Below are 23,320 nucleotides of genomic sequence, written 5' to 3'. Positions count from 1 at the left end.
CTAATAGGGGAGCTACTGTACAACTAAGTCCTTGTATACAATGGACGTGAACGAGAGGTACAGTATATGAATAAACTTGATTCTAATCACTGTCAAATTACACTTGTTGAAAGGAAGAGAGAGAATGAGTGAGTGAGTTGGAATTGTTAGCAAGTAAGTTGGGAGAAAATGAGCAAGTGAGCTGGGAGAAGTAGTAAGTGTTTGTACACACTTATGAGTAGATGAGTGCTAACTAAACTTTAATTTTTTATCCCTCTTTAAGGAAATGCAACAAAAGCACTCTCTTATTCCAACTGTTTTTTTTTGAGGGGTGGTGTTCTTCTGATTCACTAAGTATTAGTAATATCAAAAGGAGAAAATGCACTACTAATATTTTGAAGAGCTGTAGATTATCTCCACGTAGAATATACTGGGTCTTCAATGCAAGATTACTAAAAATCTGCCTTCCTCGTTGTAAATACTACTTTGATCTCTAACTAGTTCCATCATTTTCCATTTTTATTTCAAATTTCCAATATCTGCAGATTTTTGCATTTCTAATCAAGTAACAAAATGATCTGATGACCAGAAAAAAGTATCAGGTTCAGGATGGACATTCTGTTCTACAATTGCTATAGCTCTTAAACAATAGTGTGTTGAGTTTGTCCATCATACAATACTTTCTGAAGAATATAACAATACATTTACAAAGATAAACCCATTTGTTCTTGAACATTATAATGACTGTAAAAATTGTAAATTTTTGTCTAGACAAAATTGAAACAGATAAGGAAAATATAATACATAAGACATTTCTATGGTAGCCAAGATGCTATTTACGTATATAAATAAACTATGGACAAAATACTGGATTGAGAATTCCAATCATTTTTTAAGCTGACTTAGGAAAGAATTCAAATCATATTTCACCATCCTTTTTTATTATTAAACTTTGAATCTGCCAGTGATTCTTTTAATGTCTTATGAAGTAAAGGCAGATGAACAAAACAATTGCATGAATGAAAACTTTTGATATATTGCATCAATATAACCTGTGGGGGATAATGTGTCACTCTCATTACTTTAAGAGATTAAGCCTCTGAATTTTAGCATCTAATACACCAACTTTAGCACTGATAATGCAGAAGTCACTTTCTTCTTCTTGGGCATTCTCGTGGAGTTCCATGTTAGTTCTTTGGATTCCAAGGAGGCTAATGAAGCCAATGTTGAATCCAGTCTTTATTACAGGTGAAGGAGATTCTTGACCAGGTGAGTGATCACCTTCTAGCTACCACACACAAAATGCTGGAGGAACTCAGGAGGTAAGGCAGCATCAATGGAAATGAATAAACAGTTGACATTTCAGGCCGAGACTCTTCTTCAGGACTGAAAATAACGAGGAAAACACCAGAGTAACGAGGTGAGTGGCAAAGGTAAAGAGCTAAAGAGGAAGGAACCTGATAGGAGAGGGAAGTGGACCATGGGGAAAGGGAAGAAGGAGGAGCTCCAGAGGGAGGTGACAATAAGTAAGAGGCGAGAGTGAGGAAAAGAAGAAGAGGGGAGGGGGAGAGAAAAATAATTACCGGAAGGAGGAACCAGTGTTCATGCCATTGGGTTGGAGGCTACAAGACAGAATATGAGGTGTTGCTCCTCCACCCTGAGAGTGGCCTCAACATGGCACAAGAGGAGGCCATGGACCAACATTTCAGAACAGGAAATGGAATCGGAATTAAAGTGGTTAGCCACCAGGAAACTGGTGGATGGAGTTGAGGTGCACAACAAATTGGTCCACTATTTTAAAATGGGTCTCACCAATGTACAGGAGACATACTGGGAGCACTGGATATAATAAGTGACTCCAACAGATTTTCAAGTAAAGTTGAAGGACTGTTTGGGGAACTGAATTAACATAAGGGAGGATGTGAATGGGAAGATGCAGCACTTAGGCCACTTGCAAGGATAACTGCTAGGAAGTAGATCAGTGGGGATAGGGAATCATAGAGGGAGCGATCCCTGCACTAAGAGGAGAGTGGGGGTGGGGGGAAGATGTCTTTGGTGGTAGGATCCCTTTGGATATAGCAGAAATTGCAGAGAAATATGTGTTAAATATGGAGGCTCATAGAGTGGTAGGTTAGAACAAGAGAAAATCTATCCCTGTTAAGGCAGCGGAAAGATGGGGTGAGCATGGATGTTCAGGAAATGGAGGAGATGCAAGTGAGGGCAGTATCAATGGTGGAGGAAGGGAAACCATGTTCTTTGAAGGAGGAGGACATCTCTGTCCTGGAAAGGAAAGCCTTATCCTGGGAACAGATGTGGCGATGAAGGAACTGAGAAAAGTGAATAGCATTTGTACAGGAGACAGGCTGTGAAGAGGTATAGTTAAGATAGCTATGGGAATTAGTAGGTTTATAAAAGTTCCTCTCCCTCAATTTTTTTATTCTGGGATCAACCCCTTCCCTTCCAGTCCTGAAGAAGGGTCTTGGCCTGAAACGTCAACAGTTTATTCATTTCCATTGATGCTGCCTGACCTGCTGAGCTCCTCTGATATTTTATGTGTGTTGCTTTGGATTTCCATTTGCATTACTTCTGGTGTTTTTATTCCACACACTGTTCTATTTTTGTTGGCTTCTGTGTCTTCCAGATGATAAGACTCAAGATTTACAGTACCATCCTGAAACCTCCTTCCCCATTTTGAATAGTTATGTGCTACAGATACTAGAGTCAGAGGGATGTTACTTTTTTTCCCCACAAAAGCTTTTAAAATATCTTGGCTGCATTACGGTATAAATGGATAACACTTTTGTGCGTTTTTTTTTTACTTTATTCTATGTTCCTAATCCTAATTCTTGTGATTTCAAAACCAATTTAAAACTTTAACAAAGATGGAAGAGATTGGAACTAAAATTAAAAATAGAGACAGTGAACAAAGAACTTTGAAATTTAAATAAAAAGAACCAACTTACACTCTCATCAGAAACTGAAGTGGCTTGGGAACGACTGCGTTGTGAAGAATAAATCCAGTACATTCCATCCGTAAACTGGATGGTAAGAGAAAAACATGGCACACATATAGGAAAGGAGGAAGTGATGGTGAAAAGAATTAAAATAATATTAGTGATGAAATCAAAGAAAAATACATTTAAAGTGATAATGGCACTGTTCTGATGCTGCTTAACCTGCTAAAACATCTCTGCAAACGAAGTTTGAATATCAGTCCGATTGTTCAAATGTTAAAACAGTTTGCAAACCTGAACATTTAGGAACCATGGCATCTCATAAGAATGGAATTGCTTTCATGTTTCCAAAATAATGTTTTCCGACTGGCTTAGATGTCTGCAGAAGGAGATGTGTTGTTATAAAAAGCTACCTCATTTAAAGCTTAATAAAGTCAAGCAGACACAAGACTAAAGCAGAAACCAAAATCTTTTGAGGTCTAACTACTAAGTGGACTGAGAAATAGTGAAAGGAAGATGACAAAAGGAAAAAGGAATATAAATGATTTTAAGTAAAATCCTTCATAAAGGAGTCCCCATGCTGATTTCACAAAAGCAATGATCAGTTTATCCTATGCAGAAATATTTAAACTGGGGTGATCAATTGCTTTACATAAATAATTAATCTTTAACAGTGAGACAGCAGAAAAAAAGCAGTGTTATAAAACCATTTGCTAAACTAGTTAATCTGTTCCAGCTTCCAAGGCAACAAACATCACTTCTGCAAAAATTGCTTCAGCATTCAATGCCGGAGAAGTGTATTTTCATATTCACATTTAGGTCATAAACCACATCTGAAAATATCTGCACAAAAATACAGCATTCCAATACAGGAAATCTGGTTCTATCCCTATATCTCTAAGGAACTTTGAAACTCTTATGTAAAGATGTGAAAAAGCCGCAGTCTCAAAGTCTCTCATTTATTGACTGCATTTCTACATAGTCCTGAGTTTCCTTGCACTTACATTTGCCAAACCTGTATCAAATTAACAATGGAGGTTCAGCAACCAAAACCAAGTCAAAGAACATTTACATCTACAAGGGGCAAAATCAAATTTCATATAATTTATATTTTTTATACGAGTTAGTTTAAACACAATTGTTTACAGTATTTTATATCAGTTTATATATTTGTATTTTACTTTTTAAAATAATTTTAAACTTTTAAAATTGTGTAATAACTAATTGTGTTTGAATACCAGAGATATTTAAATTATTTGACAGCATTTCTGCCTTACATGGCTGAACCTGCCGTGAAAGCATTGCTACTGGGAGTTTCAAATGGAATGCCACACACTATGCAAGATCTCCTTGATGGGTTGGAAAAAAGTCACTAAGAAAATTCTCAAATATTCTTAGAATAGCAGGTTGAGAAGGAATTCAATTCTGAAAGCGAAGAGCCACCTGTAAAACAATCTAGGAGTAATCCGATAAAAGTAATGTGAATGATATTCTTGTGCTGAGAACCAGTGAGGATAAGTAAAACTAAGAAACCTAGAACAATTCACTACATAATGCAACTGAAGTTTTGTCAGATTACGTAGCCTCATTGGGTAAGTGTGCGCTCTCGCTTTTTGGGATTTAGGAATACCACAGAACCATAGAACACTACAGCACAGTACAGGACCTTCAACTCTCCATGTTGTACTGACCCATATAATCCTTTAAAAAAGTACTAAACCCACACTACCCCATAACCCTCCATTTTTCTTTCATCCATGTGCCTGTCCAAGAGGCTCTTAAATACCCCTAATGTTTTAGCCTCCACCACCATCTCTGGCAAGCCATTCCAGGCAATCACAACCTTCTGTGTAAAAAAAAAACTTACCCCTGATGTCTCCCCTAAACTTCCCTCCCTTAATTTTGTACATATGACATCTGGTGTTTGCTATTGGTGCCCTGGGAAACAGGTACTGACTATCCACCCTATCTATGCCTCTCATAATCTTGTAGACCTCTATCAAGTTCCCTCTCATTCTTCTACGCTCCAAAGAGAAAAGTCCCAGCTCTGCTAACCTTGCTTCATATGATTTGTTCTCCAAACCAGGCAACATCCTGGTAAATCTCCTCTGCACCCTCTCCATAGCTTCCACATCCTTCCTATAATGAGGTGACCAGAAATGAACACAATACTCTAAGTGCTGTCTCACTAGAGATTTGTAGAGTTGTAACACAACCTCTCTACTCTGGAACTCAATCCCCCTGTTAATGAAGCCTAGCATCCCACAGGCCTTTTTAACTACCCTATAAACCTGTGCAGCGACCTTGAGGGATGTATGGATTTGAACCCCAAGGTCCCTTTGTTCATCCACACTCTTAAGTAACTGACCATTAATCCTGTACTCAGTCTTCTGGTTTGTCCTTCCAAAATGCATCACCTCACATTTATCCGGATTGAACTCCATCTGTCATTTTTCTGCCCAACTCTGCAACCTGTCTATATCCTCTTATAACCTTCGACAACCTGCAGCTCCATCCACAACTCCTCCAATCTTCATGTCACCCGCAAACCTACTCACCCATCCTTCTGCCTCTACATCCAGATCATTCATAAAAATCACAAATAGCAAGGGTCACAGGACAGATCCCTGTGGCACTCCACTAGTCACCGACCTCCAGGCAGAATACTTTCCTTCCACAACTACCCTCTGCTTTCTTTCTTTAAGCCAATTTTTTATCCAAACAGCCAAGGTTCCACTTATCCCATGCCTCATGACTTTCTGGATGAGTCTCTCATGAGGGACCTTGTCAAATGCTTTGCTAAAGTCCATGTAGACCACACCCACTGCCCTACCCTCATCAATTTCTTTTGTTACCTCTTCAAAAAACTCAATCAGGCTCGTGAGGCACGATCTTCCCTTCACAAAGCCATGTTGACTATCCATGAGTAGACCTTACTTTCCCAAATGCTCGTAAATCCTATCTTTAAGAATCCTTTCCAGTAGTTTGCATACCACCGACGTAAGACTATAGTTTATAGTAATAGTAATAGGTTTCTCCCTATTACCTTTTTTAAACAAGGGAACTACATTTGCCATTTTCCAGTCCTCCGGCACTTCCCCTGCAGCCAAAGAGGATTCAAAGATCATAGCTAATGCTCCTGCGATTTCTTCTCTCAATTCCCACAACAACCTGGGGTGTATCATATCCAGCCCTGGGTTATTAACACATTAACTTTGATACTTTTCAGTTATTTGATTTACTATTGTCCCACACAAAATTTTGCTTGAAATGTTTTCACGCATGGGTAGATTTTATTTCAATACATCTTAATGCCATTAAAATAGCAATGCTGATCACTGTAACAACACTTGTCATATTAAGAGCACGACCTTCAATGTTCAATGAATAAACTTGATGAGTTTCTCTTTGCTATCTCACACCATTTTGGCATAATATTCTTTACTGATGTAATGCAAGTTCCTGTAGTTGCTGCTATTTAACAGAAGTCCAATCCTTTCAGCCAGCTCATAAAGGAACATAACTCAAGTAACCCTCCCAGCTGGTAGGGAGTGTTGTTAATGAATAATAGATGCTGCAATCATAATCAAAGAAAGACGGGACAGTGGCGGGTAAAGAAAAAATCTATCCAAAGAAGACATGTTCTCTGTGTTTACCAACCACAAAGATCTCCAAAAATACAACCAGACACTACTGGCAAGAGGTGCCAGCGAGGTGTCTGTAAGGATATAATGCAGTCTATGAAAGCTAACGTTTTCGGGTATTCTGTAGTAGCTGCTGCCTGGAAATGACCCAGAGTCCAGAAGGCTGAGAGTGACCATGATCTGGAGTTCAAATGTAAATCAATCATAGCATTGTCAGAAGGAGATTGAATTAGTGAAACCTTGTCATTATGTGCAAAAACAAGAATTAGTGAAGTTGTAAATCTCACAGATGACTTCACATATTACAATGCTGTTACTACTCTATCCCAAAAAAAAGGTGAAAATGCAAAACTTGCGAAAAGCTATAGCAACACAGGAGGAGACTCTCAGCAACCATGTCAAAGCTAATCTTATTGTATCTATATTCATCCCATTTACCAACATTTGGTTCATTGCCTATCATGCCTTTCTGTTTCAAGTGTTGGTCTAGATGCTTTTTAAATGTGTGAGCCTTTGCCTCCACTATTTTCTCAGGATGAGTGTTCTGGATTGTAACTGCCTAGTGGGTGGGAAAATTATTTTTCAAATCCTCTCTAACCCTCCAACTGCTCACTTACACCAATGTCCTCTGGTTATATACAGTAAGATATTATTCTATAGGGCTAAGCAAGGTATCTTATCCATGACTCTCATAATTTGATACACCTCTATCAGATTCTCTCCCCCCATTCGCCAGGTCTGTTCCATTGGAAAGAAGTCTAGCCTACCCAGACTTTCCTCATAACATCCTGGCAGAATCTCCTCTCTACCCTCTCCATTGCAATCATGTCCTTTCTTTCCTGCAGCAACCAGAATTACATACAATACTTAGCTGTGGCCTGATGTTTTAAAAGTAGCCAAGAAATGAATTTTCTGATAGACAAAGAAATTTAAGTGAAATAGATCTATTCTGAGTAAAGCAGGTTTTCAATTGCACATAGCTCTTTTCCTTGGCATTGTGTTTGAATGGATTTTGAGGTGACTGCTTTCCCGTACTTACAGTGGATACCTGGTCACACCAGATCCCAACATCAGAAGCCTATATATTGTGTTGGTGCACAGAATTTAGAATGACATATACTTCAAGCTGTGAACACTGTTGAGCTTAATTTTGCAATACAGAAACCAGATAGAAATTGAGGAACAACCCAGATCTACAGCACAGGACAGTGACACAGCAAAAAATTCCTAGGTCTCAACTCACATTCTCCAAAAGCATTCAAGAAAATAGATTGCACAGGAGAGTGTCAAAGAACCCAAAAAAACTTTGATAAGAGAAAGTTATCAAAATGTTCTTTAAAGAGGATTAAAAGCTGAAATATTACATTTAATAGCTTAATACTAAACAGTAATATTCAACATGAAAAATTCAGAACTATCAGTACATTCTCATATAGGCACCACAATAATAAAACAAAAATTAAATCCAGGTAATCTCATATTCAATATAACCTTCCTCAGCTAATTAGATAAAAACAGTGGATTTACAATGATTTTTCATGATTGCAATGTTAATGCAGTCTAGCTTCAACAGACAAAAATGCCCATGGTCAAAGAGCTATGAGTGGGTGTTAAGGAGCACCTTAAAAGGAAGGGGGTTTATAGAGTGAAAGCTGTAGCCAGCCAAGCACGAATGCACAGTAAAGTGGCTGTAAATACGTCTACACATATTGTCAATAGATGTGTATATTCCTGGTGATTATACATAATGAAAGAAATGAATAAACTGTGCCCAAAGAAAATTATTACCTTACCATAATAACTAACTTATATATCTATTCAAATTTGAATAAATAACAATAGGGTTAGGGCTATGATTGATTTAATATTAGCTCTACAGATTTCATGGTTGATTTAATATTAGTGAGTGACCTAACAACTATCCAGTGATCCGAAACAATCCAACTTTTTTGCCTATCAGTTATATATTGTTCATTTAAAATGGCACTGAGGAAGCTTTTGTCATACTATACAGCACGGGGTTTTTGACATGGCCAGTTAATCTTCAGATTACTGGACTAAATATTTCAGAACGTTGCCGTGGTCACCAGTGCCATCTTATTTAGGATTTGGCTTACTTCTATTCTACTTAGTTGTCAGAACTAGCAAGCTGCTGATCATTTTGAAAGCTATATGTCTAAGTTTCACAGAGATATCAAAATACTACCTTTCTGAGGACCACAAGTAGGAAACTGAATAATCAAGAACACTCCCCTTCCTTTGTTAGAAAACTTGGATTTTCTGCCACAGTGGAGCACAACCCTCTAGGACATCTTCAAGACGTTGTGCCTCAAGAAGGTGACATCTATCACAAAGGGCATGCCCTCCTCTCATTACTACTACCAGGGAGGAGAAAGAACAGCTGAAGACCCATACTCAACAATTCAGAAACAGCTTGTTCCCCTTCACTGACAGATTTCTAAATGGTCTATCAATATTATTTCATGCATAGAAACATAGAAAACCTACAGCACAATACAGGCCTTTCAGCCCACAAAGCTGTGCCGAACATGATGATTACCTAGGGCTACTCATAGTCTTCTATTTTTCTAAGCTCCATGTACCTATCAGGAGTCTCTTAAAAGACCCTATCGTATCCACCTCCACCACCATTGCCAGCAGCCTATTCCATGCACTCACCACTCTCTGCGTAAAAAACTTACCCCTGACATATCCTCTGTATCTATTTCCAAGCACCTTAAAACTGTGCCCTCTCGTGCTAACCATTTCAGCCCTGGGGAAAAAAAACCTCACATCATCTTTTACATTTCTATCAGGTCACCTCTCATCCTCTGTCATTCCAAGGAGAAAAGGCCAAGTTCACTCAACCTATTCTCATAAGGCAAGCTCCCCAATCCAGGCAACATCCTTGTAAATCTCCTCTGCACCCTTTCTATGGTTTTCATATCCTTCCTGTAGTGAGGTGACCAAACTGAACACAGTACTCCAAGTGGGGTCTGACCAGGGTCCTATATAGCTGTAATATTACCTCTCAACTCTTAAAATCAATCCCACGACTGATGAAGGCCAATGCACCATATATCTTCAACCACAGAGTCAACCTGCGCAGCAGCCTTAAATATCCTATGGACTCAGACTCCAAGATCCCTCTGATCCTCTATACTGCCAAGAGTTTTGCCATTAATGCTATATTCTGCCATCATTTTTGACCTACCAAAATGAACCACCTCACATTTATCTGGGTTGAACTCCATCTGCCACTTCTCAGCCCAGTTTGGTATCCTATTAATGTTCTGCTGCAACCTCTGACAGCCCTCCACCCTGGAAAAAAGTTGAATTTCCCCATGGGGATGAATAAAGTATCTATCTATCTATCCACAACAGCTCCAATCTTTGTATCATCAGCAAATTTACTAACTCATCCCTTCACTTCCTCATCCAGGTCATTTATAAAAATCACGAAGAGTAAGGGTCCCAGAACAGATCCCTGAGGCACACCACTGGTCACCGACTTCCATGCAGAATATGACCCATCTACAACCACTCTTTGCCTTCTGTGGGCAAACCAGTCTGGATCCACAAATCAATGTCTCCTTGGATCCCATACCTCCTTACTTTCTCAATAAGCCTTGCATGGGGTATCAGGTGGAAGAAAGGGGTGGGAAGTCCTTGCCAAAGAAGTGGGCTTGGAATTCACTGAGTTGGGGGCAAAAGGGGACAAAAGCCCTTGCTAAGGACAGAATGTTCCACCTCAAAGGGTGGGAGGTCAGAGGGAATGGTGAAAATGCAGATTAGAGCTGGGATCAGAGAGGGAAAGAGAGTTAGAGGCATCAGAAGAGAGGAGAGGGTTGGAGTGTTCAAGGAAGGTGGGGTGGGAGGAAGAAGATGAAGGTTTGAGGACCCAAAAGGTGACAGGGAGCCCAAGAGACCTGGGGTTGTGGCATAGTGGTGAGGGAAAGGGAGCCTAGGAGCTTAGTGGCAGTGAGAAAGGTCTTGGCTCGGAGGTGGAGGCGGCTGAGGTACAGGCTGGAGCCAGAGCTGGAGCTAAAGGTCAATGTAATTCTTGGTTTGAAGGTATACAGTGCCATCTGAACCAGAGTTCAGATGAAGTCTGAAGGCATTCAATCGAGGGCTCCCCTCCAAAATCTACGTGTAAACTTGTTGCTGAATCAGGAATGTAGCCAACATAATCAACGACCACACCCAGTCCAGACAACACCCCCCCCCCCCCCCCCACCCTTGCCCCCTTTGGATAAAAGATACAAAAGACTGAAATCATACACTATCAGACTTGAGGTCAGTATTTATCCTGCTATTGTAAGGCGATTGAACTGTTCCTTAGTAAGGTGAGATGGACACTTAACCTCACAATACACCTCTTTATGACCTTGCATGTCACTGTCTACCTGCACTGTACTTTCTCTGTCACTGCAACACTTTATTCTGTGATTGTTTTCCCTTGTATGTTTTACCTTACCTCAATGTCCTGTTACAATGAATTGATTTGTATTTCTACTGTACATCGGTACATATAATAATAACATAATTTACCAATTTTTGCAACTCTCCCTCCAAGTGGGCAAGACAATATGTTTATGATCTAATAAACATGCATAGGTATCAATTGTTATTTGATAGCTCATAAGTGTCTACAACTCTACAAATGTAATATCATAAACAGCAGTTACTCATAAAATATAAACATTAGTGAGCATCATAATGGTAGATTAAGAACCACAATATTACTAAGTAATGTAAAAGATATGCATCCTAAGTAAAAGATGTAGATTCTCATACTCTACAAATGCAGACTTACCAAAAGGCAAGCAGATTACTTAGATTTGAAATTTTTCACATTTTCATACATTGTAGCCAATTTCCAATAACTCTGAAATGCTCAATGATTGAATACAGAGAAGGATGTTCAATTTTGATAGAATTCACAAAGCTACCATCCATGACTAAGCTAAGAGAATGACTTTCAAATGTGGCCGATGCTTAAAAGTAACCGAACTGCAAGAAAGCTAGACTTAACCATCTGTGACCAGTGTTGATAGATAATGGCACAAATTTTAAGCAAGATATCTTCCTGGGCAGGTGTCACATTGTAAGCTTTGCTGTAGGTGGTGGTTTCCAGGGTTAGAGAGCCATCTGTGAAATAATAATGCTCAAATATTTTGTGTGAAACTAGAAATATAATGATACCCTTCAGATTAAATTGCTTTACACAGACTTGATCTGCTTTGCTACAAATCAGGCAAAATTGCCAATTGTCTTTTATACTCACAAAGTAAATGTCTGTTACTGGAACTTCCTCATCATCTTCGTCATCTTCTGCTTCCTCAGAAGCATGGCTGGCTGCCTCCGAGATCTGGCTCACAGTGTCTGCTTCCAAAGTGATAGTAGAACTTGTACGTGCAGATGCTGAAGGAACTTCCCTAATATGAAAATGTATACAGGAATCAGAAGGCTTCCAATATGAAAGAACTCATGAATGTTAATGGGTTTAACTTAACCCACTGAGAAACAGATAACTGATGCATGTGTATGCAGACACTCAATTATTGGGACAGTGCGCCAATACATTAAAAAAACATCTATAGTTCTGGGAGCAGAGCATCAGTACACAGATAAAATGCAAAGTACTTTGAACAATGTTATTTTGTCATGTAGTACACAAATAGGCCATTATGCTCACCAAGTCCCAACTATATCAAACACCTAGCTGGACCAATCACATTTTCCTGCTCACATCCCCATTAACTCCTCACCTTTGTCTTCCCACTAACTTACACTGGGGCAATTTACAGTAGACAATTAACCGAGCAACCAGCGTGCCTTTGGAAACACAAGAGATTCTACAGATGCTGGAAATCCAGAGCAACACACACTAAATGCTGCAGGAACTCAGCAGGTCAGGCAGCATGAACTCCAAAATGTCAACTGTTTATTCATTACTATAGAAGCTGCTTGACCTGCTGAGTTCCTCCAGCATTTTATATGTTTTGCTCAGCATCCCTTTGGCATGTAGGAAGAAACTTCATTTTTAGAGCAACACACAAAGGAGGTAGAGAAACTCATTGGTTCAGGCAGCATCTAAAGGTTTTTTTGGAAGATAAGCTGTATTTGTCACATGTGCCTTGAAACATACAGCAAGATGTGTCTCTTGCATCAACAAGCAAAACAGTCTGAGGATGTGCTGGGGGCAGCTCGCAAATGTTGTCAAGCTCCAGTGCCAACATAGCATGCTTACAACTTACTACCCCTAACGACATGTCTTTTTTCGAAGAGAGGAGAAAACTCATGCAGTCAGTGAGAATGTACAATCTCCTTACGAAGAGTGGCAGGAATTGAACCCGATCTTCTGACCATGGGTGCTGTAAAGTGTTAGACTGACCGTGACATTACTGTGCCACCAATGGAGGGAAATGGTCAATGTTTTGGGTTGAAACTTTTCATCACGACTGATGCCTCCTATTTGTCTCCAATATCTCTTTGTCTCCAAACTAAATTTTCAGGCAAGCAGCCATTTTCTACTTATTACTTAAAGATGCTTAGCTGCACTGCTTTTAAAAATTAGACATTCTTCCAATTCCAATCATCTTTAAACATTTAAATTCACAAGTGCTCAAAGATCAAAGTAAATTTATTATCAAAGTACATATACATCACCATATATTATCCAGAGATTCATTTTCATGTGGACATTCACAGTAAATAGAACTAAACATAGTAGAATCAATGAAAAACCGCACAGGAAGGAGACAAACAACCAATATGCAAAAGACAATAAACTGTGCAAATACAACCAACCAAAAAAACCACACAAATATACAAACAAACAATAAATATTGAGAATAGTGGATGAGCTTAGGAGGATGATGGCACCTAATGGCGACTCCCTGTCTTGCATTTTCGGAAACAGCGTTATTTCTATCTTTGAGATCCCTTTTCTCCCCTTTCAAGGTTCTTTTGAAAACCCTGACCTGGAGTTACATGCTAACTTCGGTAATGGGACCTACTCTCAGGGCCTCACGACCTGCTGCTTTTCGATATGCCAAGGACGCAGCCTAGAAGACTAGCGTGCCTTCAGGGTGCCGGAATCTTTGTGGCTCTGGAGGCCAATTCAAGCCCAGTGCTGCTGCCTGATGCGTCATGGGAGTACACGGAAGACTGAAAGCAGAGAGCTGGCTGCTGGCTGTGTGCCCAGGGACACGAGTTCTTCGGGCACAGAGTTCGGAAAGAGCAACACTACAGACTTTTAACACCATAAATCAGCCAGTTGTTTGTTATGTCTCCCCTCTTGCTGTGAAATGGGGACACATCTTTTTCCCTTATTAGGGAGAGAGAGAGCCTGTGGTATGTCGAATACCTGGTGATGAGTAGTCTTTTGGGGTCCTGCAAGTCTGTGTCTTTATTGATGCTTTGCTGCACATTTGTGTGGTCAGTGGTGGTGGGGGGGGGGGGGGCGGTACTGATGCTTGTTTGCTGGTAGGGAGGGGTCATTGCTTTATTGCTGCTTGTTCGTGGGAGGTGGGAATGGGGGGGAGGCTTTGGGGTTCTAACATTTAACTGCCATTCATTCTTTGGGGCAATCCTCTGTTTTTGTGTATGTTTGCGAAGAAAAAGAATTTCAGGATGTATATCTCTGACATTAAATGTACCTATTGAAGTTGCAGAGTTCTTAAGAGAGTCCATCGTTCGACAAATCACTTTGTATTGGGGTGATTGAAGTTATCCCCTCTGGCTCAAGAGCCTGATGACTGAGGGGGTAATAACTGTTCCTGAACTTGATAGTGTTGGATGAAATAACACCAAGGAATTTAAAGTTGCCGACTCTCTACCTCTAATCCCCTGATGAGGACAGGCATATGGACCTCCAGTTTTCTCTACCTGTTGTCAATAATCAGCTGCTTGGTTTTGCTGACAATGAGTGAGAGATTGTTATTGTTGCACCAATCAGCCAGATTCTCAGTCTCCCTCTTTTATGCTGATTTGTCACTACCTTTGACTCACCCACAACTAGTGGTGTTGTCAGCAAATTTAAATATGGCATTGAAGCTCTACTTTGCCTCACAGTCATAAGTATAAAGCAAGCAGAGGAGGGGGCTAAGCACACAGCCTTGAGGTGCACCTGTGCAAATGGTGATTGTGGAGGTTTTGTTGCCAATCCAAATCGACTGGGGTCTACAAGTGAAGAAACTGAGGATCCAGTTGCACAAAGGAGGTATTGAGACCTAACTCTTGGAGCTTATTGATTAGTTTTGGATAGTATGGAATGCAGAGCTATAGTCAATAAAGAGCATCCTGATATATGAACCTTCACTGTGCAGATGTTCCAGAGCTGAGTAGAGAGCTAATGAAATGGCATCTGCTGTTGACCTGTTGTTACTGTAAGCAACTTGGAGCAGACTCAAGTCACTCCTCAGGCAGGATTTGATATGCTTCATCACCAACCTCTCAAAGCACTTTATCACACTGGATGTAAGTGCTACTGAACAAGAGTCATTGAGACAGGTTACTATGTTCTTCTTGGGCACTGGTATAATTTGAAGCCTGCTTGAAACAGGCGGGTACCTCAGACTGCCAAAGCGAGAGGTTAAAGATATCAGTGAACACACCAGCCAGTTGACTAGTACAGGTCTTCAGTACTCAGCCAGGTACCTCAACTGGGTCGGATGCATTCCATGGGTTCACCCTACTGAAGGATACTTTCAAGTCAGCCTCAGAGACTGAAATTACAGGTTTGTTGTGGGCCATGTGAATTGGTTAAGTTGCCTTGATGTTTTAATGGTCAAAGTGGGTATTAAAGGCATTGAGGTCTTCTGGAAGCAAAACCTCATATGCCTCTTGATTTCACTTTGTAGGAGGTGATAGCATTCTAGCCCTGCCACAGCTGTTAAGCATCTGTTAGTGACTCTTGGAATTGCCACTTTGCATGTCAGATAGCTTTCCAGAGGTATTTCCTGGACCTCTTGTACTTTACTTGATCGCCAGTCCTGAATGCCACTAATCTGGCCCTCATCAGATTGTGTATCACTTGGTTCATCCAGGGCTTCTGGTTGGGGAAGACTCTGAATGATTTTGTGGGGACACACCCACCCATGAGGGCCTTTGAAAAGTTCATGACAACAGTGGCATATTTGTTCAGATCCTCTGATGACTCTAGCCACTTCTTTGCCCCCTGCAACACCTCTTTGTTGTCCTTACCTCTGGAGCCTTTTTCTTTAGCCTCTGCCTGTATGCAGGTAGGAGGAGGACAGCCAGATGATCAGATTTCCCAAAATGCAGTCTAGGATCTAACAGTAGGCATTCCTAATCATATTAGAACAGCATGATCAAGTGGGTGGGAATCCGTGGTGCTCCAGGTGACATGTTGATGATAACAACACACAAAATGCTGGTGGAACACAGCTGGCCACGCAGCATCTATAAGGAGAAGCACTGTCGACGTTTCGGGGCGAGACCCTTCGTCAGGACTAAGAGATTTGGAAGTAGTGGAGGGAGGGGGAAATGCGAAATGATAGAAGACCAAGATGAAGCTAAGAGCTGGAAAGGTGATTGGCGAAAGTGATAGAGCTGGAGAAGGGAAAGGATCATGGGATGGGAGGCCTCGGGAGAAAGAAAGGGGGAGGGAGGAAGCACCACAGGGAGATGGAGAACAGGCAGAGTGATGGGCAGAAAGAGAGAAAAAAAACAAACAACTAAATATGTCAGGGATGGGGTAAGCAGGGGAGGAGGGGCATTAACGGAAGTTAGAGAAGTCAATATTCATGCCATCAGGTTGGAGGCTACAAAGCCGGTATATAAGGTGTTGTTCTTCCAACCTGAGTTTGGATTCATTTTGACAGTAGAGGAGGCCATGGGTAGACATATCAGAATGGGAATGGGACGTGGAATTAAAATGTGTGGCCACGGGGAGATCCTGCTTTCTCTGACGGACCAAGCGTAGGTGTTCAGTGAAACGGTCTCCCAGTCTGTGTTGGGTCTCACCAATATATAAAAGGCCACACTGAGAGCATCGGACGCAGTATACCACACCAGCCGACTCACAGGTGAAGTGTCGCCTCACCTGGAAGGACTGTCTGGGGCCCTGAATGGTGGTAAGGGAGGAAGTGTAAGGGCAGGTGTAGCACTTGTTCTGTTTACAAGGATAAGTGCCAGGAGGGAGATCGGTGGGAAGGGATGGGGGGGGGAGACGAGTAGAAAAGGGAGTCGTGTAGGGAGCGATCCCTGCGGAAAGCAGAAAGGTGGGGGAGGGAAAGATGTGCTTGGTAGTGGGATCCCATTGGAGGTGGTGGAAGTTACGGAGAATTATACGCTGGACCTGGAGGCTGGTGGGGTGGTAGGTGAGGACAAGGGGAACCCTATCCCGAGTGGGGTGGCGGGTGGATGGGGTGAGGGCAGATGTGTGGGAAATGGGAGAGATGCATTTGAGAGCAGAGTTGATGGTGGAAGAAGGGAAGCCCCTTTGTTTAAAAAAGGAGGACATCCCCTTTGTCCTGGAATGAAAAGCCCCATCCTGAGAGCAGATGTGGCAGAGATGGAGGAATAACGAACGGGATGGCATTTTTGCAAGAGACAGGGTGGGAAGAGGAATAGTCCAGGTAGCTGTGAGAGTCTGTTGGCTTATAGTAGATTTCAGTAGGTAAGCTGTCTCCAGAGATGGAGACAGAAAGGTCAAGAAAGGGGAGGGAGGTGTGAGAAATGGACCAGGTAAATTCGAGGGCAGGGTGAAAGTTGGAGGCAAAGTTAATGAAGTCAACAAGCTCAGCACGCGTGCAGGAGGTAGCGCCAATGCAGTCGTCGATGTAGCGAAGAAAAAGAGGGGGACGGATACCCGTATAGACTTGGAACACGGACTGTTCCACAAAGCCAACAAAAAGGCAGGCATAACTGGGACCCATGCGGGTGCTCATGGCTACACCCTTGGTTTGGAGGAAGTGGGAGGAGCCAAAGGAGAAATTATTGAGAGTAAGAACTAATTCCACTAGACAGAGGAGAGTGGTGGTAGAGGGGAATTGGTTAGGTCTGGAATCCAAAAAAAAGCAAAGAGCTTTGAGACCATTCTGGTGGGGGATGGAAGTATATAGGGACTGGACTTGCATGGTGAAAATAAGGCAGTGGGGGCCAGGGAACTTAAAATCATTGAAAAAATTCAAAGCATGAGAAGTATCACGAACATAGGTGGGAAGATATTGAACAAGGGGGGGATAAAACAGTGTCAAGGTATGCAGAAATGAGTTCGGTGGAGCAGGAGCAAGCCCTGGACAGGCAGGTTTGTGGATCTTGGGTAGGCGGTAGAAACTGGAAGTGCGGGGTGTGGGAACTATGAGGTTGGTGGCAGTGGATGGGAGATCCCCAGAGCTGATAAGGTTGGTGATGGTATAGGAGACAGTGGCCTGGTGCTCCTTAGTGGGATCATGATCAAGGGGTAAATAAGAAGAGGTATCAGAGAGTTGTCACTGTGCCTCAGCCAGGTAGAGGTCAGTATGCCAGCCAACAACAGCTCCCCCCCACCCTTTCTCCCGAGGCCTCCCGTCCCATGATCCTTTCCCTTCTCCAGCTCTGTATCATTTTCGCCAATCACCTTTCCAGCTCTTAGCTTCATCCCACGCCCTCCGGTCTTCTCCTATCATTTCGCATTTCCCCCTCCCCCCACTACTTTCAAATCTCTTAGTATCTTTCCTTTCAGTTAGTCCTAACGAAAGGTCTCGGCCCGAAACATCGACAGTGCTTCTCCTTATAGATGCTGCCTGGCCTGCTGTGTTCCACCAGCATTTTGTGTGTGTTGTTTGAATTTCCAGCATCTGCAGATTTCCTCGTGTTTGACATGTTGATGATAATTGGGCAGAGATTTCTTCAAACAAACCTAACTGAAGTCCCTGACAATGATTCGAAAGGCATTGGCATTTCTTGTTTGCTAATTGCAGCATTCAGTACATCAAGTGCTTGCTTAACATCAGCCTTTGGTGGTATACAAACTGCAGTCAGGATTATGGACAAGAACTCCCTTGGTAACTAGAACAGACAGTACTTAATCATTAGGTGTTCTAGGTTGGAGGAACAAGAGTGAGACAAGACCACTGTGTGCAAACTCCACTAAGAGTTTATCATGAAACACAGAGGCCCACCTCTTGCCTTCCCTGAATGTTCTGCAGATCAATCCATTCAGTAGATCGAGAACCCCTTGAGCTGAACTGCCAAATCTAGTGTATTTTGAGTAAGCAATGTCTCTGTGAGACCCCAGATGCTGCAACTGTTCATTTCCCTCCAATACAGCAAGCTTGCCTTTAGGTCCTCAATCTTGTTCTCCAATGACTGTACATTTGCTAGCACCAAACAAAAAAAAAGTTGAGCTTAAGTTTAGACAAACAAACAACAAAATAGCTTGGGGGACCACTTCATCAAGCAACTTCGCTCTGACTGTCACAAAAGGCGGGAGTTCATGTAGCCACCCATTTCAATTCGATTTCCCATTCCAACATGTCAGTTCATGGCCTCCTCTATTGTCATGATGAGACCACTCTCAGGTTGGAAGAGCAACACCTCGTATTCCATCTAGATAGCCTCAACTTGAAGATATGAACAGGGATTTCTTTAACTTCAAGTAATTTCTCCCCCTCCCCCTTCTCTCTTTTTCCAATCCCCATACTGGCTCCCCTTAGTTCTTCTCTGCTCCATGCCTGCCTATTATCTCACCCAATGCCGCTCCTCCTTCCTTGTCTCCCATAGTCCACACTCCTCACCTTCTTCTTTAGCCCTTTATCTCTTCTACCTATCACCTACCAGTTTATACTCATCTCCCTTCCCCCACTTCCTTATTCTGGCTTTTTCTCCTTTCATTCCAGTCCTGAAGGGTCTAACCCTGAAAAGTCAACAGTTTATTCCTCTCCATAAATGCTTCATATCTCAAGATGCTTCATACTACCACTTTATGAGCAGCATTTCTGTCTCATGACGCACCAAGTATACAGCATGGTGTGAATTAAGAAAGTCCATTTCTTGCCTTCTGACCAATCAGGAGTGATTTCCTTTTTCACTTACATTAGTTTGTGTTAGTATCCACAGGGAAGAAACAATTTTTGCACTATTCTTCATTGCACTTGGAAAAAAATCCATACTCATACAATTTCAAAAAAATTTTCATTTGGTTGGTCAATGAGCTGAAAAGTATTCCATGTTTGTGATGAAATAGCAATCTGCCATTCCTACTAACCTTAATTACTGTTATTTTTTATGAATGACAATTATAAATATCACATTCAGATATCCTGAGTAATAAAACACTAACGTTTTTTCTTCCTCCTCTTCTGTTCCTTCCTCCAATGTAGTTTCAGACTCAATTCCAGACTTGGCTTCCAATTCAACCGTGACCTGCTGCAAACTGGCTTCCACTGCCGCGTCATCATTGGATCTAGAGGTAGACAAATCACTTAAAATAGGAACATGCAACACAATTCTGGTGGATTACGAAACACAAGAATATGTGAATATTTACAAGAGGCAATATTTGATTAAAAATGTATTCTTGTATCCTCTCTTTTCCATCAACATAGCTGGTACTGAGCTGGAACAATTCTATGGAAGTCAATAAATCTTAGTTTCTAGATGCAGGATGGGGCACTGTGGGACGGAATGCACTTTGGCATCTTTCTGCCAGAAGACAAATACATGGAACAAATCATCTGTTGACACTTCCGCAAGGTCGTGATGGATAAGTGTTGTGAAAATTATCTCAGCAACAATCAATACCTTTGGAAGAAGTGGACATGAAAAACAGAACTACTTCATTGTTTTGAAGGCACATCACAAATATATACTGTTGATGGGTAGTTAAATAAAAAGACTACTTGAGTGTTTAAATAGTCACTGCCAAATAGAAAACTATGCAAATAACTTCATTCACAGCATAAAGAGGAAAATGACACTACACACATGCTAAAGGGGAGGTAGATAAATGGCCTGTCCCGTATACTCTGAAATTTTATTATGTAAAGAGCAAGAAAGCTCATTTATGGTTCTTTCTTCAAATTAAGATTATTTCAGTAAGTATGTACTTCCCACTTCCTTTCTAATTAAGGACAACATCTGGATGGCATCCAGGCTTGACAAAACACCTTAGTGAAGCCTGCATGTGACACTGTATCGGAAACCTGTGTGAATATATCCAGGCATGTTTTGCGAGTAGTGCTACCGTTATCTTGTTAATGTATGGGTATGAATTGATAAAGGATTAATACCATTTATTTCTCAATCCACTACTGTGCTAATTGATGTCCGTACCCAGCCCAGCCCTGATGTCAGTGCCCAGTACCCAGCACATGTAGAGATATTATTGCATAATATTACTACAAGTTGAGGTACTGCATCCCAAATAAAATAACTGTGTGGAAGGATGCATATACTCATTTTACAGATTCTGCTACACAATCGTGCAGAATGAAATGGAGCCAAGAAGATAACTGCTCTGCATCATGGTGTGGTGGAAAAGATAGGGAGATTGTGGGAATTTGTTGAAGAGATAAAATCCTACAGTGAATCACCATGCAACTCAGAAATGGAGAAATACAAGATGGTTAGTACATATAAAAGAATGTTTCACTTACGCCATCTTTAAATGGCCAATTGCACAACACATGCCCCTCAGACCATAACTCTTTCACAAAACCAACTGCTTAATGACAACATCCCTTTCTCACTCATCACAGCTTTAGAATTTTTTAGCAATTCGCACAATTGACAGATCACACATGCCATCACAATTAACTCCAATAATGATGCCACAGCGACAACCAAAATAGAAAATATTGAAAATAATAGATTCTGCCTGATCTCCATGAGTGAAACAATAACCTTTGATGAGAATGGGAAGGAGCAAGAAGAGAGCTGAGGGAAAAAAAGATCTATAGTGAACTGGACAGCAGAAGTGAAATAATGATTATAGGGGAGAAAGTGAACAAAGATGATAATTGAAGGTACAAGCAGAACAAAAGGTCAGGATGAAGAAAGTATAAATGCACAAAGAGGAATTCTGAAAATGTTGGTTTCAATCATCTCAGATAATCAATTTTGATATGTAAGCCCAGTGTTTTATCAGAATATAAGGTACTGCCTTCTGGTGTCAATGTTACTTTTATAGAAGATAGGCAGCCAAGGAAAAAGGCATTAGAGTAAGAGCAAGATGAAGAACTAAAAGGCGATTGGAAGACCAACTAAGATTTATCATAAGCTCCTCCTCTCTAACCATCTTCATTTACCTGCTGGTATGGCTATAGCAGATGATGACAAGTCATCTAACCCTCGTTGAAGGGTAAAGCAGGATGCCTCCCAGGCAATGAAGGCATCTAAAATGCATCCTCAGTACCCTAGAGACAATTACCACATAGATCATATAGTCTCTCAGCTATCATTATTAAAGCACTTGAGCTGCATCAGGATGAGCTTCAAAAGCCAAGGAAGTTGGAGATAGCAATCATCATGTGCAGAGCAGAAGGCAAAATACTGCAAATACAGCAAGAATGAGAATAAAAATTCAAAGTCAACTACAGATTGGACTTGAATTCAGGATTCTAAATGGGAACACAATGTATTGTGGAAATGTAGTTTATTTCTTCCTTTGAAGAACCATTATCCTCACGTCAAAGTAAATTTGTTATCAAAGTACTTGTATGTCACAATATACAATCCTGAGACTCATTTTCTTGTGGGCATACACACTGGATCTAAGAAGCATAATAGAATCAATGAAAGCCATAACCAATGTGCAAAAGACAATAAACTGTGCAAACACAACAGAGAAAAATAAATAAATAAATAAATAAATAAATAAATAAGCACTAAATATCGAGAACATGGAGAGTCATTAAAATTGAGTCCATAGGTTGTGGGAACAGTTCAGTGATGGGGCAAATGAAGTTGAGAGAAGTTAACCCCTCTGGTTCAACAGCCTGATGGATGAGGGGCAATAACTGTACCTGAACCTATTATAATTATTATTAATACATTTTTATTCTAGATGTATGTAACTAGATGAAGGGATCTTAAATTATATCCTGTTACAGCCCAAATCCCTGGATCACTGACCAATTAATGCTACCACTGTGCTATCGTAGCAGATTAAATCATTTTAATGTGTCCACACTGAACTCATCTAAACAATAGAACTGCTTAATAGAATGCAGTCAGTCATACAAGTATCAGCAATACAATGCCCAGACATAAGACACAGAACTTAGATATCTACAGCACATTACAGGCCCTTCGGCCCATAATGTTGAGCAGACGTGTCCATAAATTAGCAACTTAACAGATAAAATTAAAAAAAAAAACACTTGTAGAAAGAAAATGAGCAAGTTTGATTCTCACCCAATATCCTGCACTGAGGTAAGTGTAGTTTTCCTAAACAAATTTAAAAAAGAACAATAACCATAAAAGATCAGCCATAAACAATAAAAATAATAATACAAGCCAAGGAAGAGGACAATGTGGCAATATAAACATGTAATGCTCACGTTACTAAATGATTTAAGACCATGCAAAATAAATAATGTAACATTTTGACAGAATGTAGCATTGCAATCCTAAATTTACATTTTAAGAAGTTTAGCATTACAGAAATAACATTAACCTATGGGGTGTTAGACAATTATTTTAAGTGTAGTGGGAAAAAAAATGGGAATTTAAACAGTAACACATTCAAACACTAAAAAGGTAAAGTAAAAATTGCTACCTTTACCTTCA

General features: G+C 40.8%; 1 protein-coding gene across 5 annotated transcripts in view; it reads right to left on the bottom strand.

Moving 5' to 3' along the window:
* The window catches only part of LOC140739968 (phosphatidylinositol 4-phosphate 5-kinase type-1 gamma-like), a 182,552-nt gene that overhangs the window by 20,024 nt on the left and 139,208 nt on the right, over positions 1 to 23,320 (bottom strand). For 3 of the 5 annotated variants that reach the window (XM_073068682.1, XM_073068685.1, XM_073068684.1), the window contains exons 14-16: positions 22,946 to 22,978; positions 19,872 to 19,994; positions 11,865 to 12,015 (exon numbers count right to left, since the gene is read on the bottom strand). In XM_073068682.1, the coding sequence (XP_072924783.1) occupies positions 11,865 to 12,015; positions 19,872 to 19,994; positions 22,946 to 22,978 (307 nt within the window). Of the gene's footprint in view, positions 1 to 2,942; positions 3,018 to 11,864; positions 12,016 to 19,871; positions 19,995 to 22,945; positions 22,979 to 23,320 lie in introns of all 5 variants that reach the window. The other 2 variants (XM_073068680.1, XM_073068681.1) reach the window with 2 other exon arrangements.

Source organism: Hemitrygon akajei, chromosome 16 (genome assembly GCF_048418815.1).
Source record: "Hemitrygon akajei chromosome 16, sHemAka1.3, whole genome shotgun sequence".
In the NCBI taxonomy this organism is placed as follows: Eukaryota; Metazoa; Chordata; class Chondrichthyes; order Myliobatiformes; family Dasyatidae; genus Hemitrygon; species Hemitrygon akajei.
This window is presented reverse-complemented; position numbering and strand designations above follow the sequence as displayed.